The sequence below is a fragment of the Ursus arctos genome, unplaced genomic scaffold (genome assembly GCF_023065955.2).
Source record: "Ursus arctos isolate Adak ecotype North America unplaced genomic scaffold, UrsArc2.0 scaffold_4, whole genome shotgun sequence".
Taxonomy (NCBI): domain Eukaryota; kingdom Metazoa; phylum Chordata; class Mammalia; order Carnivora; family Ursidae; genus Ursus; species Ursus arctos.
The window spans coordinates 2,435,024-2,458,792 of record NW_026623056.1 but is presented as its reverse complement, the minus strand read 5'-3'; the positions used below and the strand labels follow the sequence as shown (position 1 = coordinate 2,458,792).

Here is a 23,769-nt window from a genome sequence, read left to right as displayed (position 1 = left end):
AAATAAGCTGGAGCCACAATCTAGGGGTTTGCATAGTCCTGTTCTTTTCTATCAGGTTTTATCATGGAGCCTACAGAAGATGTTCAGTTTACATTCTTTTATTCTACACTACACACCATCGTCGGAGAAATAACAATTAGAAGCTTGCGGGAGTGCTTGTCCTCCTCTGACCTGTTATTGCTTATTACGGCGAGTGTAATAGTGCCAACGGACTCCACTGCTTTGCTTTTGCATGATTTTATGAAAGATTTAAGATGTCCCCAAACATCACCATTTCCAAATCTTACCTAGAAGTATCCTTATACTACAATTTGTGAAATGAAAACAGAGTTGTTCACATGATCAATATGTACTTTTATTTTAAATACCAGCGCAACAGACACAATGACAGCACAGGACTATGACCTCAATGACACTGATCACATTCCTTGACAAGTTGGCGTATAATTTACATACATTGTTTTTTCTGGAACTACTTTTAAATATTATCATAAGATATACTGTAAAACACAAATCTTAAATATACCAGTTGCAAACATAACGTGTTTAGTTACTATTTTGCATATGAAATGATTTAGAGTTCCTCAAAATCATGTCCACTGGTGTTCATTGTTTCAGGATGCATGACTCGTCCCATGAAGAGGACTGTACCTGCATTGGGTCGGAAGTGAACAAAACAGGGTGTGAAAAAAAAAGGGGCTATTTACTTTCCTTCTTGCTGACAATCAGCAGTGTTCTAAAAATATAAATAATTCTCTTTTTAAAAAAATAATTTGAACATTAGAAATTATCTGATAAGTAATATGGAAAAAATGCTCTCAATTTTAATAAATTATCTCTTTTCGGCCTATAAATAAACTTCTGTTCTCCTTACAGACTTACCTGTTCTCCTGTTCCTGATAAGAAAGAAAAACGGATGGTCGACAATAACTTGAGGATACAGCACAGCCATCCTACTAATGGCAATCATTCCTACAGTGCAGGGAGAAAGTAATTACATGTCTGTGCATGTGCAAAGACTAACAAGTGATTTCTTTTAAAACCATCTACTGTAATGCAAAGGCAACAATTTACAGGAAACAAAATTTTAGAGACTTAAAGAGAGAAAAAATTGTAAAGGTGGTAACATTTCTACTTGATCTTTAAACACACACATGCACACACAGTTTCCTACCTCCATTCCGCCAAAAATACTAGAAAAATATATTCTGCCTGTTACTAAATTTTTATTCTCAGTTTCACATAGATACATATGGCTTTACCAAAATGACCTTTGAGCTAAGGAAAGGGGGAGAATTAACAAACACCCCAAACAAAAAACCAAGTTTCTTTATATTCCCAAATCATTATTTCCTTTTGTCTAAAATGGGGATTTTTACATAGCAAGCAAGCCAGGCTTTTAGTAAGTGGCCAGAATGGCAGTGATTAAAGGGAAAATACACAGTAAGAGAAGCATGATGTTTCCTACAGCTGGGAAACTGAATTCCCCTGAGATGCTTATTATGGGATAATCATTTTATAGTTGCTGCAGGGTGATTCATTGTCAGGAAAAGGTCAAGATTAAATTATGTAAGATTTTAAGCTTTCGTGATGCCTAAGACTACTGTGTTTCTATTTCCTCCTAAAAACACTGTTTTAACTGGTGATATTCTTTTAGTGGACAAATGTATGCAGAAATTTTAAAAAATGATAGGTTACATTCTACCAGAGAAAGGAAAAATCCTACTAAAATTTGAACATAGCAGTTGAACATGAGATTGAAACAAATCCAAATAAATAAATAAATAAATAAATAAATAAATAAATAAAAGTCATTGAAAAAAATCATTCTCATTTAACTGGGGAAATCAGAACAATCAAAATAATCAAGGACATTTAACATTTTGTTTGAACACATGATTTGAGTCAAAATTTTAGAATTATTTATTTAAAATTATTTTTCAGCATTATTCGGTTAAAATTATTTAAAACTATTATGTCTTGTTTATGTGTGTGCTTTTAAAAAATTAAAACTTTTGACAAAATTAAGAACTAGTTTCCAGGGGCGCCTGGGTGGCTCAGTCCATTAAGCATCTGCCTTCAGCTGAGGTTAGGCTCTCAGGGTCCTGGAATCCAGCTGGTTGGGCTCCCTGCTCAGCGGGGAGTCTGCTTCTCCCTCTCCCTCTGCCCCTCTCCCCCACTTGTGTTCTATCTCAGACCAATAAATAAAATCTAAAAAAAAAAAACAACAAAAAACTAGTTTCCACAAGTAATTAGGTAAGAAGAAGAATGTTTAAATGGGCGACAAGAAAATATTTAAAATATTTAAACAGGCAGCACATGGGGGAAATCTGTCCCACAGAGCCGCCAATGTCCTCCTGCCTCTCATTAGGGGTGGGAGTTACTCTGTGTCAGGGCACTGGAGGTAAGTGCATGCTTCATATTCTATTTAGAAAATTCTAGCTCGTTCAGCATTAGCTTGATTTCTGAGTTAAAGCAGAGTCAGTGTTTTTTAGCTTTGTTCTAAAAATGACCCTCATCTCACCCCGGCCAAAATTGTTTTAAAAATACAAATCAAAAAAATGTGAGAAGATTGTAGAAAATTATAACTTGGCACCTGAGGTTGCAGCAGCTTCCGAGCCTTCTTCATTAACCTCGATGAAGGACTTGTGAATTGCTTTAGAAAGGAAAATCTCCTTGTTATCTAAAAAAGAGAGAGAGAGAGAGAGAAAAGAAGAATTTCTTCAGTATCAGAAATAGAGGAGCATTTTACCCTTTATTCAAACAGCTTTGGAAAATACAAGGGACTTAAGGTACTCATATAAAATAGAAGAGATAATGTCGTCAGATTATATTATGATTTCAGAGAAGCCTTGAAGATGTGTTTTCTATTTGTCCTTATTTTATATTCTCTTGTTAATGTTTCCTTTCATTTTTATTGGTAATTTTCCCATTGTTTATTTCTTATATTGCCAGAGAAAGCAGAAATGTGGCTCTGTTTTTAATAGCAACTTCAAATTAGTTCATAACTCAAGATAAAAACATCTCACAAGTTGCACTCTAATCTGAAATTTTTAAAGCACAAAATGAAAACAGGTGAAATCCAGATATAACCAGAGTAAGAAGTTTTTAAAAATCTAATCTCTAATTACTCTGATAATAGAAATAGCCTTGGCAAAGAAAAACAAATTTGACTGCTGGATTGTAGAAATGTGAATATTAATAAGTTACTTTCCATTCCAGTTATTTGGCTTATCTGAGGGTTCACAAACATGCCTTATCCTAAAGTCAGAGGAAATAACATATTTTCAGTATTAGGAGGTCTCATTCTCCCTTCGAGTTGTCTTTCTATGTATGTTTACTTTTAAATTAATGGCTGTAATGGGCTGAATGGTGTTCTCTCAAAATTCATGTGTTGAAGTTCTAGCCCCCAAGACTTCCGACTATGAATGTATTTAGAGATAGAGTCTTAGGTTAAAATGAAGTCATTAGGGCTGGCCCTACTCCAATATAACTGATGTCTTTGTAGGAAGAGGAAATTCAGACACAGAGAGATAGAGAGGGAAGACCATGTCTGATGGCTAATTTTATGTGTCAACCTGGCTGGGCCAAGATATCTGTGCCCAGATATTTGGTCAAACTATTATTCTGGATGTTTTACACAAAGATGTTTTTTTTTGGATGAGATTAACATTTACATTGGTGGACTTTGAGTAAAGCAGATTGCCCTTGTGATGTGGGGGGCCTTATCCAATCAGCTGAAGGCTTTATTTATTTTTTTAAGATTTTATTTATTTATTTGACAGAGAGACAGAGAGCACACGCAGGGGGAGCGGCAGGCAGAGGGAGAGGGAGTAGCAGACTCCCCGCTGAGTAGAGAGCGCCATTCTGTGCGCGATCCCAGGACCCTGGGATCATGACCTGAGCTGACGGCAGGAGCTTACCCAACTGAGCCACTGAGGCACCCCCAGCTGAAGGCTTTAGAGCAAAGACTGACTTCTAAGCAAAAAGGAATTGTGCCATTTGACTGCCTTTGGACTCTTCCCTTAATCTCCAACTTGCCAGCCCACCCAGCAGATTTTAAATTTCACAAGTGTGCAAGCCAGTTCCTTAAAGTAAATCTCTCAGTCTCTCTGTCTGTCTCTTTCTCTGTATAGATATAGATATATCTCTCTATATAAATGCACACACACACCCTGTTGGTCCTGTTTATCTGGAGAATGTTAATACACTATGAGAAGACAGACATCTACAAGCCAAGGAGAGAGGCCTGAGAAGATACCAAGCCTGAAGACATCTTGATCTCAGATGTCCTGCCCCCAGAATCATGAGAAAACAAACATCTGTTGTTCAAACCCCCCAGTCTGGGGGACTTTGTTAGGGCAACCACAGCAAACTACGCAATAGCTTTCAGTGTTGGGCTTCCAACTTTTGTCCCCAAGACTGAAACAAAATGAACAAAAGATGGTTCAAATACATAAAAAGAAAAATAGCACAAGGAAGCAAGATACAAGATTACTCAAGTTTCTGCCCCCACCCCCACCCCCTTTTTCCATTCCAGGAGGTCGAATTCAAATTTAAGATAATCTTGTGGCTGATGCACCATTTAGTAAAAGCACAGTGCATTTCCCATTAGGTTACTTAGTAAGACTTTGTCAGTAACCAAGTCCTACCCACAACATACATTTTTCTTTCAAGTTTTCAAAAACACATAATTATCTTATACTGATAGGGAATAGTGTTCAACAATGTTTTTGGTACATCTGTTGCACAGCACCTGCTTATTTTGAATAAGCCCAAGACTACTGAGTGGCAACTCTGAATACACTTTTAATAGGGATATTACTTTCTCAGCTTATATTTAGTATTAAGATATAAGGATTGCATTTTGAAAGAGTCTGTCTCACATATTATGATATTTTCTTCTAGAATGCATTTGATGACTAGAAGAAAAATAAAAAGCAATAGAGCTTTTACATTAAACAATTAAGTATAATTAGCTCCCTCAAATCCAGAAGACTAGTTTTTTTTTTCAACAAATAAAAAGAACAGGGGCGCCTGGGTGGCACAGCGGTTAAGCGTCTGCCTTCGGCTCAGGGCGTGATCCCGGCATTATGGGATCGAGCCCCACATCAGGCTCTTCCTATGAGCCTGCTTCTTCCTCTCCCACTCCCCCTGCTTGTGTTCTCTCTCTCACTGGCTGTCTCTATCTCTGTCGAATAAATAAATAAAATCTTAAAAAAAAAAAAAACAAATAAAAAGAACAATATAAATTGCATTAAGTAACTAGTCAGATATATTTAGCTGGTGAAACAAACACATGAATTCCAAGACAGAAAAATATATTAACTATTTAGTAGTTAACTGATGCTATATTATTTTTCATATCCTGCTACCCATTTCGTTCAGTCTGCCAGTGAAGGTGGGGTCAGGCACCAAGAGCCAGTATTACGGCCCTGAATGCCAAAGTGACAGAATGTACTTCCTAAAGGGTAATGAGTATCCACATTGCCAGCTAAGCCCTCTTTACCTATTCTGAGGGGAGTTCTCATAGTCACCGAATGATACTTGAGCCATGTCGACTTGAGCAGAGGAAACTGCCTCCTAGCTCCTGAGCCTGATCCGTTGACTGCACTAGACACCTTGAAAGAAGGAATCTCATCCCTTCAATGCTGGCTTTTGCCACAAAGGTACCCTTCTGCAGTCATCTAACCTCCTATACGCCTTCATGGACCCGCACGAAATGGTGAGAGGTTGGGGAGGGGTGCAAGGCACCGTGGCGGAGAGATCAAGAAAGCAAGGATGCTGAGGGTTCTTCCCACAGAGCTAGTTATTTAGAAGATTATGAAATGGACAAACCTTTAACAAGGTTCAGGAAGAAGAGACCACCCAAATAAACAATATGAAGACAAAAGAGAACATGTCTAAAGATACAGAGAGAATTTTTTAAAATCACAAAAAATACTTTGTATCATTTCCTGCAGATGTATGTGAACCAGCTTATGAGGTGTGACCTATTTATTGTAAACTGCATGTATTTACAGTATAAGAATTACAATAGAGGACAGCAAAATATATCTTACAAGCCACACCACAATTTGGTAAGTTTTTGCGTTTTTTTAAAGATAGTATTTATTTATTTGTCAGAGAGAGGGAGAGCAAGCTCACAAGCAGGCCGAGTGGCAAAGCAGAGGGAGAAGCAGGCTCCCCGCTGAGCAGGGAGCCCAGTGTGGGACTTGATCCCAGGACCCTTGGATCGTGACCCGAGCTGAAGGCAGACGCTTAACCGACTGAGCCACCCAGGAGCCCCCGGTAAGTTTTGAACCACATCCACAAATAAGATACAGAATATTTCCATCTCCCCAAAAGATTCTTGTGCTTCTTTATGCAGATAATTTTGAAAATAAAGACATTTGCCATCAATCAGACAATTTTATAGAAATGTATAAATTATAAAATTGAATGAAGAAAAAATAGAATATCTGAGTAATCCAGTAACCATTAAAGTAGCTGAATTAGTAGAGAAAACTTCTTCCCTCCTCAAAATTAAAGAATGTGAGCCTAGGGACACCTGGTGGCTCAGTGGTTTAAGCGTCTGACTGGATTTCAGTTTAGGTCATGATCTCATGGTTGTGAGATCAAGCCCTGCGTTGGGCTCTGCACTGGACCTGGAGCCTGCTTGGGATTCTCTCTCTCTCTCTCTCTCTCTCTCTCCCTCTGGCCCTCCCCTCCTCCCCCTGTCTTTAAAAAAAAAAAAATCCAAGCCTAGATGATTTTCTAGGTGATTTAACCAATCCTTCAAGGAAAAGATAGGGTTTTCTGTTATAAATCTGTTTTCAACTCTAAAAAGAGAATAAAAGCAATCTAAGTCATCTATGGATAATCTTACCTTGATACTAAAATTGAACCAGGGCCATCTAAGAAAAGAAAATCATAGGCCAAGCTCACCTATTAATGTAGAGATAAAAGTTTTGTTTTGTTTTTTTAATCAGAAAGTTAAACCCAGCAATGTATGCAAATACGTTTTTAAAATGAGTTTTCAAGGGACGTCACAGTGTGTAATGACAGCAGTTGAGAACTGCTGTAACTGCCTCCATTTCACACCAAGCCTTCCTCTGGGGTGATCTCATCAGACACAAGCCAGTTTATGCCACTACAACCCTACTTAAAACCCTGTCTCCCACTTGTGCTGGCTCTGCCTCCCACCTTGCCTTCTGTATACTGCGTACCCACAGACCTCGGGTGCAGCGTGAGGGTCTCCGAGAGGTTGCGCACGCGTCACTCATTTAGCGTGCTTCATCCCACACCCTGGGTTCCAGGCTACTTGAACTGCAGTCCCCTAAACATACCACCCTCGCTCACTTCTGTGTCTTTGCTTCCCCACAAACTCCCTCAACCCTGTACAGTCAGATACCCAATCTATTTCTGCAGCTCAGCTTCGAGGCCTAGCAGGCCTTTTCTGCTCTCTTTGGATTACTGTTCTCCACCAAGCAGAATGGACCACTCTTTCCTACTGAACCCAGGCTCTGATTCCCATACTGCATCTATCTCTCTCCCTGGACTGTCAAATTCCTGAAGGCAAGGACTGTGCCACTGCCCGTCGTGTGCCTGGCTTCTAGCATTTGGTGGCCCTAATAACTGAACTAAAAGAGAGTTTCGTGGTCATGTGCAAGTTCCCAGCATTTCACCTAGAATAAACAGGAACTTAGTAATTGTTCAATGAAAGGGACTAGCTATTTCCTATTGTAAGACCGTTGTCCCTCTAAGGGCACCATGACCCCAATTCTGTTCACAGGTGTGGCTATAAAGTGTATTCTTGTAATAAATAAAACATATGACACTAATCCAAAGTAGACGCTCTAGGAAAATGGATGGACAACAGCACTAGGGAGGGAAAGAACACAAAGACCATGCACAGGCTAAAAGACTTAAAAATCCAATTGAGTAGAAGAGCTAGGGGATGGGATCCAGCAGGCCGGCGGCATCATCTATATGTCAAAGACAGCAGCACAAAGACTGAATCCAATGTTCCAACTCCCAGGGGTGATGGACTGCTGCACGACAGACAGCAAACATCTGCAGATGTAAGTGAGACCTGAGGACTCTCAAGTTATAGAAAACCGCCATCCCTTTAGATACACCAGTAGGAGAAAATGCGACAAAGAAATCACATCACAAATCCTGAGGGGGAGAAAAAGAAAACGAAACCTTTCTCTCTGGGGACAAACTTCAAGCAGTCACATTCAAATGTAAGCTGAAAGTGGTTTCAACGAGAATGGGTCTGCGGCCGCCCAATCGTGGCATACAGCGCAAGCTTCCTATGCTTGTCCTACAAAGTTGCTCATCCTGATGTAATGATGTGCCGATCAAGGCCGTCCTTCCCGCGAGCACACACACCTACTCCTTAAGGGTGTGGATGTGCTCATCCAATTTATCCCCTCCCTGCAATTCTGTGCACACTGCTGGGTACCAAGGAAGCACCATATTTGATGGACCAGAATGGGAGGGGGTGAAGGAGATTTACACTGATGAGCCTGTCTTATCAATTAGAGAAAAGTTCATTGTTCTCTAAAAAAGAAAATAAATAAATCAAAGACAAAACTACAGGCAAAAAAAAAAAAAAAAAAAATCCATACGCTGGCCCCAAGCAGTCTTTTCTCTTCTGGCCACAGCAGACATTGCTGCCAAGTAACTTTCCTCTGGGCAGTGAGGAGCCGGCTTTTCACAAAGGATACGATGGGAACGGGGCCAGCAAACCCTAGGTTTCCCAGAGAAGAGCTGGGCAATAATTCAAGCTCTTCTGAAGAAAGCAGGGCAAAATACTAAGGCGTTCATTCAGTCACTGAGCAAATATTTATCAAGCTCTCTGTTCGTCTGAGATATTGTGCGGGCACCAAAGGCTCGGGGTATGTGTGATGAAGACGACGTGGCGGGGCGGCCATCATACCAGTGCGTGCCACCGCTTCCTCGCGGCACTGTTCCTGAACACAGCCCATCGAAATAGATTTCTGCGTCACCAAGGACATGCTTAAAATAACAAAATGAAGAGAGTTCCATAACAGAACCCGAGAATACCAAAAGCGTCTCTGTACTTGAGTTGCTGAAATATTTTTAGCTTCAGCCCCACCCATGAACTTTAGAAAGGTTTGTACAATTTGAGCTCCTTCAAGGTAGGAATCTTGTTTGGTTGGTTGGTTGGTTGGTTTTCTGGAGAAATGTTGTTATAGACTACTGATTCATTCATGCATTCATTCATTCATTATTCAGGTACGAAGCACCTCTCATGTGCCAGACATCATTGATACACACTGGATTTACTCTGGTGAACTAAACAGTTCCTTCCTAAGAGGAGGAAAGCAGAAATTAAATAACAATGACAATAAAAATACAAATTGAGCAATGGCCACAATTTCAGGGTCTGGTCAGTGTTACTGAGAAGCAAGATGAGGTGATGTGTTGGCTGGTGATGAGGGCAGGGAAGAGGACCTTCTTGACCTGAGGTGTTGGGAAAGACATATCTGAGAAGGTCAACTTGGCTGGGACCTAAGGAATACAAAGGAGCCTGCCATGGGAACACCTGAAGGTAGTTTCCAGCAGAGGGAAAAGCTAGTGTAGAGGCAGATACAAGCCAGGTGTGTTCAAGGACCCAAAAGAAGGCCTGTATGGCTGGAGCGAGGAGAGTGAGGAGGGCCAGGGGTTTGAGAGAAGCCTCCACACTTGGAGCGAGGCGGGCCCAGCACCACTTCCAACCGCACGCACCCCCCCCCCAGCATCTGTCCCAGTCTCCACACCATGCTGGGCTCTGAGGACAGAAGTCATCTATGACACAGCCCTTGCTACTGAGGAGCTCTGAGATCAGAGACAGGTATGTGAACAAACAATCTAAGGAAAAGGTAGAACCTGTGATAGCACTTTGCACCACAATAGCCCAGATGAGGGAAAGTAAACCATTTGAAAGGGAGAGATATCAGGGAAAGCTTCTTGGAGGCGGTGCCATTTGGGCTGGTTCTTGAAGGATAAGCAGAAAAGGGAAAGTCAGAGAATCACGCAAGCGCATTCCAAGCAAAGGATTATACTTGTCAAGTGAGACAAGCAGCAGCAAGGACTTGAAGGTCCTATTGGAACCTGCTTACATCATAAGGAGGGGGGGAGGGCAAGGGATACACCCGATTTTAAGAGCTTGGACTATGAGGCTGGAGAGCCTGGGCTCCATCCAGAAGTAACAGGGCACATCTGCTTTGATTTTAGAAGATATCTGTGCAGGACCTGTAAAGCGTGAATCAGATGAGGAAACGGCTAGGGGCAGGACCATCAAGTTTGTTAGCTGTTACAATAGCCCAGGCAAGAAAGGAGAGGGGAAGTGCAGGTGGGGCTCTGGAAGAGAAACACAGTCCTCTGACTTACGGGTGCAAGGAGGAGCCGAACAAACAGGGCAGGATGGAAGAGTCAGTCTGGCATAAATCTAAGCACTTGAGTCCGACCTGAATGTGGCTTTTGCTGTGTCTTCTTAATTCCTTTATTTTACTGGCTCCTTTATTAAAGCTTGTACTTTGTGCTGAAGGATTTAGTTGTCTCTTTCTCCTTCCCTTTCCACCTTCCAAGAGGATTATCTATTAACCCAAATGCTGACAGTCATTCATTTCCATTACAAAAACATCCCTACTCTATAACAGGAGCCTCTCTGCAACTAGATGAGCCTTTTACATCGAGCCTGAGAAGAAAATGACTCTCAGCAGTCTCTAGATTCCATGTTTACTGTATGAGTCTGACTATGTTTTATGTTAACGGAATTTCACGACAAAAGCCACGGACATCAAATTGAGATGAAAAAAAATAAGCACAATAAATACAGAGCATCTCATCTTATTCATTTCTTCATTCAGTGAGTACGAGGCAGAAAAGAGCTGTGTGCTCCCTGAACACACATAGGGATCAATCTTGGAGAGGTTTAAATTCTGGCAAAAGATATCCGATGCATAAATAATGATAATGTGAAATCAGATGTGATATGCAGCATAAGCAGAAGTACAGAATGCCGTAGAATTTACGAAGGAGCTATTACTTCTGGTTGGTGTAATCATGTGGCTTGATGAAATTGGGGATGTCTGAGCTGAAGATCCATTCAGGAGATGTTTTGGGTGGGAGAGATTTTATAAAACTGGGGCCCTGGGGAGACGTGAGGCGCAGCAAAAGCTGTGTGCAAGGAATCAGCCGGCGTTAAGGCGGAGGGAGCTGAGGTCTGAATGCCCTGCAGAGCAGTGGGCAGGGCACAGCAGACTGAAGGGAGGCTTTGAACAGGAACTGGGAGGACCTGAGAGCGGGTTTTAAGGTGATTAATCTTGGCAGTGGTAGAGAAGACGGATTAGATGGAAAAGAGATTGGAAACCGTTTAGGGGGCTATCGAAATCGTCAGGGGCAGCAGTAATGAGAGTCTGAAATAAAGGTGGATGCCGTGGGATACAGAATGAAAGAGTGGATTCAAGAGGTCTTAGCAAAGGACTCTCAAGTCACTCAATTTTTCCAGAAGCAAGAAAATGTGGAGCAGGATTGTTTTTCCACTGCTAACATATATTTGCTATTTTTAAAGAAAGATAAAATTTCATTGCATAATTTAGGAATGAGTACTGTCACAATAGTACTGAATTGTTTCCTGGGTGCTTTTGAATTTACAAATTCTAAGTGCAATTTTTTAAGGTTTTTCCCAGTTTTCAAGTAAGAGTTTTAACTGAAGAAGTAATACATACCGAAGGCAAAATCCCCAACAGTGCACAGCGATAGATGAAACAAAATCTCCTCTCTCATTTGGGAGCCTCTGTTCTGTATTCTAGAGGCAACCATTGCTATCATTTTCTAAGACATTATTCAAAAATGTTCAATGCATTTGAAAGCTTAACTGCATACTTATATTCTCCCCCTCCATCTTTTGAACGAATAAGCTCCCATTCTGCCTGCTGACTTTCTTTTCCCTCTCTGCCTCCACAATGCTTTCCGTAGTGTGGGGTTTCTTGATTCATCACTATTGACATTTGGGGCTGGATTGTTCTTTGTTGTGGGCTGTGTCCTGTGCATTAGGCATATGTAGACGCACCCCCAGCCTTTACCAGATACATATCAGTACCTCTCCCCAGTCGTGACAACCCAAAAGGTCTCCAGCTATTGCCAGATGTTCCCTGGAGGACACAATTGTCCTGGTGTGTCCTGGACACACCGCTCCAATAAGGCATTTCTGTCATGCTTCTTCGTATTAAATCCAACTGTCTATGTCTTTCTCCCCACAAGTCTGTGTCCTTCTTTACAGCAGATATGATATCTTAGTCATGTCTTCATTTTTATGACCTGGTCCTGTGCTCACACCAACTGACTCATGAAGAGTTATTAAATGAAAAGAAGAGACATGGCATTGAATGTGATGAATGTGTATCTTAAACACCATGAAATTCTCCCCATGAAATTCATTAAGGTAGAAAGTAATAATCAAATACATGCTAGTAACTTTCCTGGGTACTTGTAGGGGTTACTAAGCATATAGACACTTTAATCAGTGGGGTTTTCACATCATTTGGAGAGGCAGAAACCTAGACTGTGAAAAGGACACCAACCATGGAAGGCAGAGCATATGGTGCCCAAATGAATGATGCAGGGAATAAATACTATCAAATCTAGTGAAAGCAGAGAGGGAAGTTTTATACTTGTGTCACTAGGTAGTTTTTGAATGAATGATTCATAAATTAATGTGTATGTGCATGCATGTGTGTGAGAGAGAGAGATTGAGAGAAGGGGAGAGAGACAGGGAGGGAGAAGGAGAAAAAGGAAGTATTGTTTGGGGTGGGCGGACATGCTGAGGCTACCAAGGTCTTGGCAAAACCAGGGAGTTAAGAATGAAAGAGTTTCCACTGAAAGCTTGAGAAGCTGACTTTAGATCTTTCATCAAGTTATCCTGAAGACTTGAATTGGGTGGTGGTTGAGGATGGCCAATCCTGGATTTCTTACTAATGTTTTAAGGAGTTCAGTGTTCCAAGAAATGTAATATAGAAGGTGGTCGCGAAGAAACCTCTTGTCTCCTTCCCTCCCTCCTTTGCTCCTTCAGTGGACATCGACTGTGTGCCAACTAGGTGTCAGCCAGGTGCCAGGCCCTGGGAATGCAGCTGTGAACTCTGAGAAGGATTCAATTCTGACTGGTTTGGTCAAACGAACAGAGACTTCACACATGGACTATATGAACCCTGAAATACCTGAGTGTTATTTCAAATTTCCAACCATCTGCATTCATAATACATATTTATTCTCTATTGTCTCTGGACATACTAAAGGCAATTAAATATTACATTATAAACCTCCCAGATACGTCAAAAATTTTAAGCTACACTGACCACAGTAATTGATTTGCCACTGCAGCACAACTCTCTGAAGACTGAAAAGCTGCAGATACTCTGTGCGGGGGAAATAACTGCCGAGATGTTTGGGTGAAACAGTGAGGAATCGCTAATAAAACAGAAAATAGAGCCACGGTAAGAAAGTGGAATGTAATTATCCAGTTGGAATTTGGCCAGTATGGTAGACAGATTCTCTCAATTCCTGAGGAAGGGAACATAAGAACTTTAAATTATACTATGCTTGAGCCACAAATATATTTCTGACTCAAGCACAAAAGTACCCATGAGCTTTTGAACCTCCACCAGTTCTACCTCCTTGACAACCCCGCTAAAAAGATCAGAGCCCTAGGAGCTTGGATGTGAGCCAAGTAAAGGTTTTCCTTTACTCGAGCAAAATTTGCATTTCTCTGGTGGACAGGAACATTTATATAGCAGACATTTAGAAAAACTCTACTAGTGTTTTGAGATGTGAGTTCTCTAATTAAGGGGTAAAAGTTGTAGTATCAAATACATCAACATCATCTCATCGCTGAGTGCTGCTTGGAAAACAATCTGTCCAATTCTAAATCTGGGAGGGCAAGGCCTTTTGTGATTATAAACTCCTTGGGAGCTTCCTGAAAGCTATGAACCTATCTCCACTCTCTTTTTTCTGTGTGTGTGCATGCACACGTGCACGTGAGTCCACACTTACATGCAATTTCAGGGTAGAGCATCCACTTGACTGAATTCAATCCATGGGTCCTCATACTCCAGGTTTAGAAGCTATTATTGGGGCAGCTTGATTTTCTATAGGCTCTTACTCCAGGAGAGGAAAATTAAATTCTCTCCTGTAACACATGAACTGCTCAGGAAACTTCTATGCCTCAGCTCTCTGGTTGGAGCGTCAGGGCCAATAAATTGCATATAAAGAGGACTTACACATTGGGTTCTTTTTTATTTTGATATCATCAGAAAATTGTTTTATTTTCCATATTCTATAGAAATGATAGAACATCATTATATAAGCTAAGTCTTAAACTCACAGTTACCTTATTTCAATGATAAATGTCTTGGGATTAGCTGCTTAAAATATTTCCAAAAGGATTTTACATGTTCTAAGTACTTAATGTTGCTACTATGTTAATGATTTTTACCCTGAACAAATGAGGACATCTGAATCCAATAATTCAACTAGTTTCCCCTCGCCTTGGGATTTTTAAAAGAAATCACTCAACATCCAACATGCCGGCTATATTTTGAAGCTACTTCTTCAAAACCACTCTTTTCTTATTGAAGACTTCAAATAATCTTTACATAATCTCACTAGGTATTCTTTTAAAAAGTGTGGTTCTCACAGCAGGCATGCATTTATCCTCTCTTCCTTCTTTCTTTCCTATATAATTTACTGTAACTGGACATATTGAGGTATTAAATCAACATGTTTATTGATTATCTACAAGGCATTGTGTCAGATAGGATGGGGAATTTAAAGATGTATAAGACAGGTCTTCTGGAGAATATCTACTGTTGAAGATAAGATGTGGACCAGAATAATATAAACTTAATGTTATGACTGTTATTTATAGCTTTGTGTATAGAAGGTAAATATATTTGTTATATTTATCTGGCAAATGATAACTTTATTTTACCTCAGAACTCCATAGTAAATAGAGGGTTCGACATCATCATTCTTTAAAAATTTTTATTTATTTAATTTTTTAAAAGGAGCTAGAAGTTTAGTGAATACACCATAAGGGAACAGCGGGCAGGACAGCAGAGGAGAGGCTGTCTGCCAGGAGGCCAGTGGGTGGAGGCTGTTTTTAAAGGGGGAAGGTGAAGAGATATGATGACAAATGGAATTTTTCCTTTTCTGGTAACTGCACGGGGTTGCAAGTAGCCCATTGGTTAGGTAGGGCCTACGGGTACTCTGACTGTGTGTGTCTACGTTCAGCCAGGGGGTCACTGTGGGCTCTTCTGCCTTGATCAAGTTTCTATTGCTCAAGCCTTTTGCCTAAAAGCAGCCTCTACAATCTCCCCCACCCCCTGGAACAATTTTGACCCTTAAATCTTTAAGGTGCTGAGAACATCATCATTTTTAAAATCTTTCATGAAATAATAACATTTTTAAAAAACTGGTGTTTATTTCCTACCAGACAAAGCTGTCAAATTTGCATTTTTGATGAAAACTTCAGTTATTCCAAGAGCCTTCAAAACATCTTTTAAATCAATTTCCTGTTCCACTGTGAACCTGGAGAACACAGAGGGGGGAAAGCATTTAGTTACAGCATCCTGTTACCTGGGACAAGAATAAAAAATGTTGGATATGTTGATTTTAATGATAAATTATGCTAAAACTGGCTTTTGACTGCTAGTATTTGATTGTGCTTATAAAAAGAGGAGACAGCAAAAAGAATAATGTATCAGAACAGTATTAAAGTATTAAGTAGGAAAACTATTTGATGTGGACACAAAACTGTGATATATATGGTAGAATAAGTGTTTTGAGGTCAAGAATATAAAACATGTAAATGAGTAGCCTTCAAAATCGTGTGACCTAGTAACATATTGGATTTTTTTAAGCTGTCAATGGCTAATCAAACATTTACATTCATTCTTTTCAGAGCATCCTTGCTCAGCTCCCTGTGGAAAGGGAGAGCCAACATTGTATCCAATTGCTGTATAACAGATACATCTTACATTTCAACTCCATACACTCAGAGGAAGGAAACATAAAAGCTACCATGTTAAAAAGATATATCTTCCTGGTTATATTAACCTCCAGGACCTAAGCCTGTTTTCCAGGTAGCATCACAGAAAAGATGTTAATCAACGAAAGTGAATTAAATATTACATATTAAAAACTGTACAGTTTTACAATTATATTAGAGATTCTTTTTTAAGCAAAAGAATAACAAATTTGTATTTTTTTTGTGCTAATGGGCTTTATGAATTATACATAAATGTGCATCGCATTTGCAAGAAGAAATAAAACATTACTTAAAACTGAAATGAAAATAAGTACAGTGGTCATGAACAGAATATTAATTTTTAAAAATGGTTTCCACAGAGAGTCTGATTGGTCCTAATATAGAGTCTCTCCCAAACCAGTGAATTGTATCCCCCATCTTTCTAGTGAAAACCATGGAGCAAACATGGCTGCATTGACACACAAATGCAGTTGTTGTTTTTTTTTTTAAGCAAAGGTTATTACTTTTTCATAAAAAGTGAGAACAACTAGAAGTAAACATTTCCTTTTCTCCTAAGATGTTGCTTCTTGATCAATAAAGATCATAAATGTAAGTTTTTAGGCAATGGGCTGTATCTTTAAAAAAGCTAAGTTTGTCACAGTCACAAAACATCACATTAGCATGATTACTGATGTCTGGTTTTAAGAATGACAAGGGAATGGTTGCTATAAACAACACTCAGACATCAAGAGGAATAATCGGGGGAAATAGTTTTAGCAAGTTCATGTTTATGGAAAATATGACAAATAGAGAAATAAATGTATAGCAAACATATTAAACCAAGTCCTGAATTTTATCCATATCCTACACTTTAACTTGGACTTAGCACTGTTTCTTTTGTTTCCTACAAAAAGCAGATGTTGGTTGTGAAAGTAGAAAAGGGGGATGAGTAGGGAAGTATGGAATGTCTCAAAGAATACATTCAATGGCTTGATTAAGGTGCTTTGCGTGTGTGTGTTACATTTATTATTGATTGATTGATTGTCACTTATATGGAGATTACTCTATACCAAAAACTATTCCAAGAGTGTAACAGATTAGTTCAAATATCACTAAAATCCTTGGAGGTAGGTATTATTATTATCCTCAGTTAACAGAAGAAGACACCAAGGAGGAGAAAGATGAGATAACTTGACCAAGGTCATATGGCTAATAAATGGCAGAGCAGGGGCATGGATCCAGGTCGTATTCTGTATGTCCTGATCTACCTGAAATAGGAAAGTGAAGGAAGAGATCAGTAAGGATGCTTTGTACTTCTTAAGAGCAACCTGGTTTGTTTCACACTTCTGAGGTTTACTGTTTCAGGTGAGGATGGTAATTTAGCCAGGTTGAATTTGGACAAGTTCCTTAATTTCTGAGCCTTGGATTTGGCATGTAGGAAGTGACATTAATAATACCTACCTCACAGTATTGTTGCGGGGATTGAGTAAAGTTTGTAGAAGTCCTTTTTTTTTTTTTTAAGATTTTACTTATTTATTTGACAGAGAGGAAGTGAGAGTGGCAGGCAGAGGGAGAGGGAGAAACAGGCTCCCTCCTGAACAGAGAGCCAGATGCAGGGCTCAATCCCAGGACCTGGAGATCATGACCTAGGCCGAAGGCAGACATTTAACCCACTGAGCCACCCAGGTGCCCCTCCAGAAGTCTTTAAAAAAAAAAAAAGATTTTATTTTTAAGTAATCTCTACATCCAACATGGGGCTCGAACTTAAGAACCATGAGATCAAGAGTTCCATGCTCCATCAACTAAGCTATCCAAGTGCCCCAAAGGTTCCTAGAAGTCTTAGGATGGTGCCAACATGTAGGAGGCATGTAATAAAGGGCAGATTGTGTTGATAGCACTTACGACATTGCAGTGACGTATAACATTCACATTACTATAGATGTTAAGGTGTATATTTGCACTTTAGTAGTGGTGGAGTAATTTGATTAAATAGCTATTTCATCTCTGCTGCTTTAGATGTAAATTAGTCAAATCTAGTATCTTTTTTATTTCAATATCTATAGTGTCTGGTATAGAACAATACACATACATTGAAGTGAAAACAATCTAGGTGACCATGAGCATGTTTGTTCAAAGTTGAAGACAGGATGTGAATAATTTCCACTATCCATTTCTCGTCTTTGTTTCCTTATCAAACTACCGAGAAATAGCTCTTATGCATTTACTATCTCTTTCCTCTTACTATAGACTAATATTCATAAAATAATCATTATCATCTCCCATACCTGAGGGCTCACAATGTCCCAGACACTATGCAAGTTCTTTCACATACGGTATCTCTTTAATCATCCTATGATAACATCACAGAATCCTATGAGATTATGTACTATTATCTCTATTCTACAGAAGAACAAACCAAAGTTCAGACAAGCTAAGCAACTTGCCCTAGTCACACACCTAGTAGGTGGTAGAATGAGGATATGAGCTAAGGTCTGTCTGACCGCAAAGTGCCCCACCACTAACTATAATTCTAACAATGGCTATTTAAAAACAAACAAACTATAGGTAGATTTTACATTTCGCCCACTGAACTTAAAAATAAAAAGCCACAACACAGCTTTTTTAAACCCAAAAAAGCATGCCTATTTTAATAATGTAATCGTGCATTTGCAACTTTCTGAGTAAGTTGAAGAGGTATGTAGAGGGCAGAAGCATCAGAGACTCAGGTGTGGAGAGCAAGTGTTAGAAAAGAATAAATATATATTACATATAAGGAGGTTTATAAAACTTGTAAGCAATTAAGAAACTAATCAAGACACCTTCTGTAGAAAAACCTAATAAAAAGCACTCATGTCAAAGAACAAAATCGGACGGCTTATGTATTAGTTTTCTTTTATAAACATGAAACTAAAGTGCTTAATTTCTAAGACAATCATTTCAAACTAACAGGATGGTCTCTGCTTACAAAATAGAAAACCACTTTATATCCATTGATTTCTAGCACTCTGATCACAAATGATAAATCTGAGCCTACAAAAGTCAGAGTGGAAAGATATGGCAGCCAGGTACCTCTACATTCCAAGTATTAAGTTATTTGATATTCACTTTAGAACAATCGTCTTGCACCTTATACAATGAAGAGGGTAATGTTCATCAGAACAAGGTTTTTAAAAAAAATCTTACTGTTAGAAAAGTATATATAAAGCTACCCATGGATTAACACAAGGTGAATACTAGGACTTAAAATGTACACTGAAAATAAATAATAATAGTGATAACAGATAATAATTACATGATGCTTACTCTGTGCTAGGCATTATTCTAAAATGCTTTTTAGATATCTTACATATATTTTTTACTATATTAGCCAAAATGTTTTTGCTACCATGAGTAAATTGGAAGAATATCTGGTCATCTCATTTAAATCTTAGAAATGTATGACTGTGCACTAACCTTTTGGTATTTCACTGGATTTGTGATATCACATAGGTATAGCAATTTTACCCTCTCCTGAATAGAGTTTTATATTTTGTATAAAAATACAGTTTCAATTCAGCATCTGACTCCTGTAGGACTTATCATTCAGGGGGAAAACTAATAAAAATACAAAAGTAGTTGCCCCTTCTCCCCCCTCGATATACCCTATACCTTTTAAAAAAGGCATTTCAAACCTATATGCATAAAATCTAATATAATAGAAAGTAAAAGCACCTGTGGAGCAGGACAAGAATGTGGTCAAATTATAGAAATGCAAAGTTGCCGTTTCAGAGTAATATCTCCATGTGAATAAAATTATACAAACATTTTAAGATAGACACTTGAGTAAACCTGGGAAATGGCTCATAACACATTTTTACCCTTGCTAAAGTGAGGTCATAAACATCATTACCCTCATCGAACATTTAGCGTATCCTAATACTATCAAATGGGAGGGGTGGATCGTTTCCTATTGATTATTACCTACACATCAGTATTTGAAAACAGTCAATTTCTTCAAAAGGGAAACCAGATTCATGTTATCTAGCTATTTAGCCTTTCTCTCTATGCACTAACCAGGCAGAGGGAGAGTTCGTAGAACTTCTGGAGTAATGGATACATGGTAATCAACTGTGCCTAGTTTAGTGTCAGGCATTAATATGAGCAAGCAAGCTAAACTATTTCATAATTGAAGAGTATCTCTTAGAAAATGAAAATTTAATTTTCTTCTGCTGCCACGTTCAATTTCTCAGTGGACAGGACCTGGAGGCCACATTTTCTAGTGAATATGGTTGAATTAGAATATGTGATACTTATTAAGCATTCATTTAAAATTCTGTTAAAATACGCCTAAATAACTGCGTCCTCACGGATTTGAAGCATTTGGACATGCTGCACTTAATTCATGGAACTTAATAAGGGAAGCATTAACACTGTACTGAATTTCTCATTTTATCAAAAAAGAATTTCTTTAAAAATATACAGAGAAGTACACAATATCAGTATCAGGCAAAGAAACATGAGAAGAGCATTTTAGGCCAATGCAAAAACATGCGTAGAGACCTGGAGGCAGGCAAGAAGCATGCTATCTGTATGTAGCATGGCAACGTGCACATGGGTAGTACATGGTACAAAGGGTTTGTTGTGGGGAGTGGCCGGAGGTAGGGTTGAGAAGAACATCAAGGCCCTGCATAGATTTTACTATTGAATCCACAGGGAGAAATTTCAGCTTTTTCCTCCTTATTTATGGTTGCATCTTGGCACTGAGCACAGAAACTTGCTTGTGCTTCTTCCAACAACGTGGGAGATTATTTTCTCTCCAGCTATAATCAACTTTAAATATTAATGAAATACAGAAGACTGCCAATGCAAATGATATTCAGAGACGATCTATTGAGAAATCTTCTAAAATGAAGCTAAGAATATTGACTCGGATCTGAAACTAAGTCTTGGTAAATAGTACTGAGTGAATCAATAAGTGAGCTTGTGTCTCTGGGCAGGACCTCGTGAGTACAAAAGAAGAGTTACAAGAAGGAGAAGGGAGAGAAGGAGAGGAGGGGAAAGGAGGGAGGAGGAAGAGAGCAGGTAAGACCTACAATTCAAAGGCAGTGGCCAGAGTTTTCCTGAGTCGGAACCTACATTGACATCTCTCCCTCCATGCTACCAGAGGGGGCCCACAGGAGCCTCGTACCTGGGCAGGTACACTTCCACTTTTTGTTTCTTCACAGAGTTTGCCCATTCTTCAATCAGCTGTGCTTTGACCAATGGCTCCAGAGTGGCCAGTGGAACTTCCTGTCTGGACAATACCAGCATCATACTTATCTCCTCTCCCTCATAGGGTATTTCTAGGACTTGGTAGATACCACCAGCTTCATTGGAGCCATCACTAAATTCTCCTAAAACAAAAAGAAAGGTGATCAAGGCCCATATCCCAGCTCAAATAAAAGGTTTAATTTGTTATAACTTTCTTCCAAAATAGTGTATAGAATATAAGAAATTCAGGCATCCAAGAAAAAGAGGGTTTTAAAAAAAATAGGCCCTGAAATCAAATGAATCTTCAGTCCTAAAGAATTTATTTTATTTTAGAATCCCTAGAATTATATCAAAATTGTCATATGTTCTCTAGATTTACTTTTTATTTTTAAATGAGATACTTCAAATGAATATATATTTAAAGAATATCTTTAGAAATGATGCTAAGTCCTGGTTAGAAAAATAAAGCCCTGGATCCAAGTGAGATGTAATTCACATTTGCAAATACCCACCTAATTTCTAAGGAGGGAAAAATGAACCACGTACTACCTGGGACTTGATTATTACCACAGCTAAAAGTCTTGAGGCCAAGATAGCATAGTCAAAATGAAATCTATTACATTCTACAGTAGTTACCTAGGGTATTTGTGGTGCTTAAGGACTTCAAATTAGGTAATGAGGTTAGTTAGGTAATGGGCTTTGTGTTCTAACAATTTAGCTAAATTCACCAGGCTTCCATAAAAAAAATAAAGAAGTCTTTAAAACAAATGGCCCTGCTGTTACCTTAAAATTTCCCCCATTTTCAAAAAGATAATGTAATGCTTCTGTTATGAGTATTTTCCTATAACTGATCTAGGTCCTTTAGACCATTAAACATTTTGGTTCTCAAGTAGTGTATAAGAAGGATTAACACCCTAAACTTCTGAAAAGTCCAATGAAATATCTTTGAAAATAATGTCAAGAAAATTGAGTTGTATCACAAATCATAGACTTTCAATAAATAAAACTATGAATGAATAATTATGTCTGAGCATGCATACACAGTCTGAAAGCAAAATTTTATAGAAATGCTTGTAATTCAAAAAGTGGTAAGGAATCCAAAGCAAGAGCAAAGTGGAACATATGGGTCGCTGACAACCACCCCAAAGCCAATGCTTTTTGGAGTAACCCAGAATGTTCTTATACAAGGTCAGGTGTTTGCCCATGAATAAAGCCACTCTGCAGGTGAAATCAACTTTATAAGTTAAAGAAGTATATTGGAAAACTGTCAATGCATATAATATTCACTCAGGATCTAATTAGAGGCCTTTGAAAATGGAGCCAAGGAAATTGAATTGTAGCCCAAACAAGATTGACAAGATATTTGAGTAATAAATATTTCATGTTCTTTCTTAAAAACTTGTTAATATACTGCAAGAAGAGAGAAATAAAAGCCAGAATGTCTTACCATAATAAAATTCCCCTTGTTGATACATCATTGGAATTTGGACTTCACTTTCGTCATCTTTAGTGAAGGAAAAGGTTCTAGTATTTTCAGGTCTAAATTGTGACTTCCAGCTTCCCTTGAAATAGACAGCATTGATGAGGGCCAAATGAGTGCCAGCATCAAAATCCCTTGGGGATACCAAATCTTTCAACAGACCTATTCAGGAAGAAATGAATAGACGAAGATTCGTATTAAATTTGAAGGTGAAACGGATCCAAAAGGCTATCAAACTACTGTCTGATAGAGTAACCAGAAAAACTGTATACCATTACCAAATTTACAATAAAAACTGAAAGTATCTTGATTTCAAAGGGAAAACGTCACACACACACGCGCACACACACACACACACACACACACACACACACGAGTTACAGATTAAGGAGATCTAAAACACACCCACCTGCAATAACACTGGTAGGATCTTGACACGTGTAGAAACCATCGAACCACATACAACAGAATCTCAGGCTTCACCACTTTCTAGTTGTAATGATGCATGTACAACTCTTAACACAGAGTAAGCCCTCGATAATCTTTACTGAGCTTATTCTTGAACAGTGTACATGATTAAAATGTCGACCAATTAAAAATTCCCCCATATATATTAGATATCTTTCCACCAAATATAACTGCATTAGACCAGGTGAAAACAGATGAGTGAAAGCCAATTGAACTCATCATGACTTATTACCTATCATTTGAAATACTCCTTTACAAATCTATTTTCAAAGATACTGGGTCTTTGTTGATAGCTAAAAATGTTTAAAAAGATTTTGGAAATAGACAGCTTTTAATCATTCAATCTATTCAAAGTGGATTATTATTCTTGACTTATTCTTTGAATGTTAAAATATGAACATAAGTTTCTTTTATCCTACATTTTAACGTCATAGTTGAAAAAGTTAGGACCAAAATTTGTATTATAAATACATTTTTAAAGAATAGATTAGAAACAAATTTTATTTATTTTTAAAAGATTTTATTTTTTTACACCCAATGTGGGGTTCAAATTCACAGGCCCAAGATCAAGTGT

The 23,769-nt window shown here is 38.7% G+C and overlaps 1 protein-coding gene across 2 annotated transcripts in view; it reads right to left on the bottom strand.

Moving 5' to 3' along the window:
* Positions 1–333: 333 nt before the first annotated feature.
* Positions 334–23,769, bottom strand: part of SERPINI1 (serpin family I member 1) — a 69,077-nt gene continuing 45,641 nt past the window's right edge. For both annotated transcript variants that reach the window (XM_026499099.4, XM_057306757.1), the window contains exons 4-9: positions 22,695–22,889; positions 21,186–21,390; positions 15,482–15,579; positions 2,597–2,683; positions 883–972; positions 334–651 (exon numbers count right to left, since the gene is read on the bottom strand). In XM_026499099.4, the coding sequence (XP_026354884.1) occupies positions 575–651; positions 883–972; positions 2,597–2,683; positions 15,482–15,579; positions 21,186–21,390; positions 22,695–22,889 (752 nt within the window). In that variant the 3' untranslated portion in view covers positions 334–574. The remainder of the gene's footprint in view (positions 652–882; positions 973–2,596; positions 2,684–15,481; positions 15,580–21,185; positions 21,391–22,694; positions 22,890–23,769) is intronic.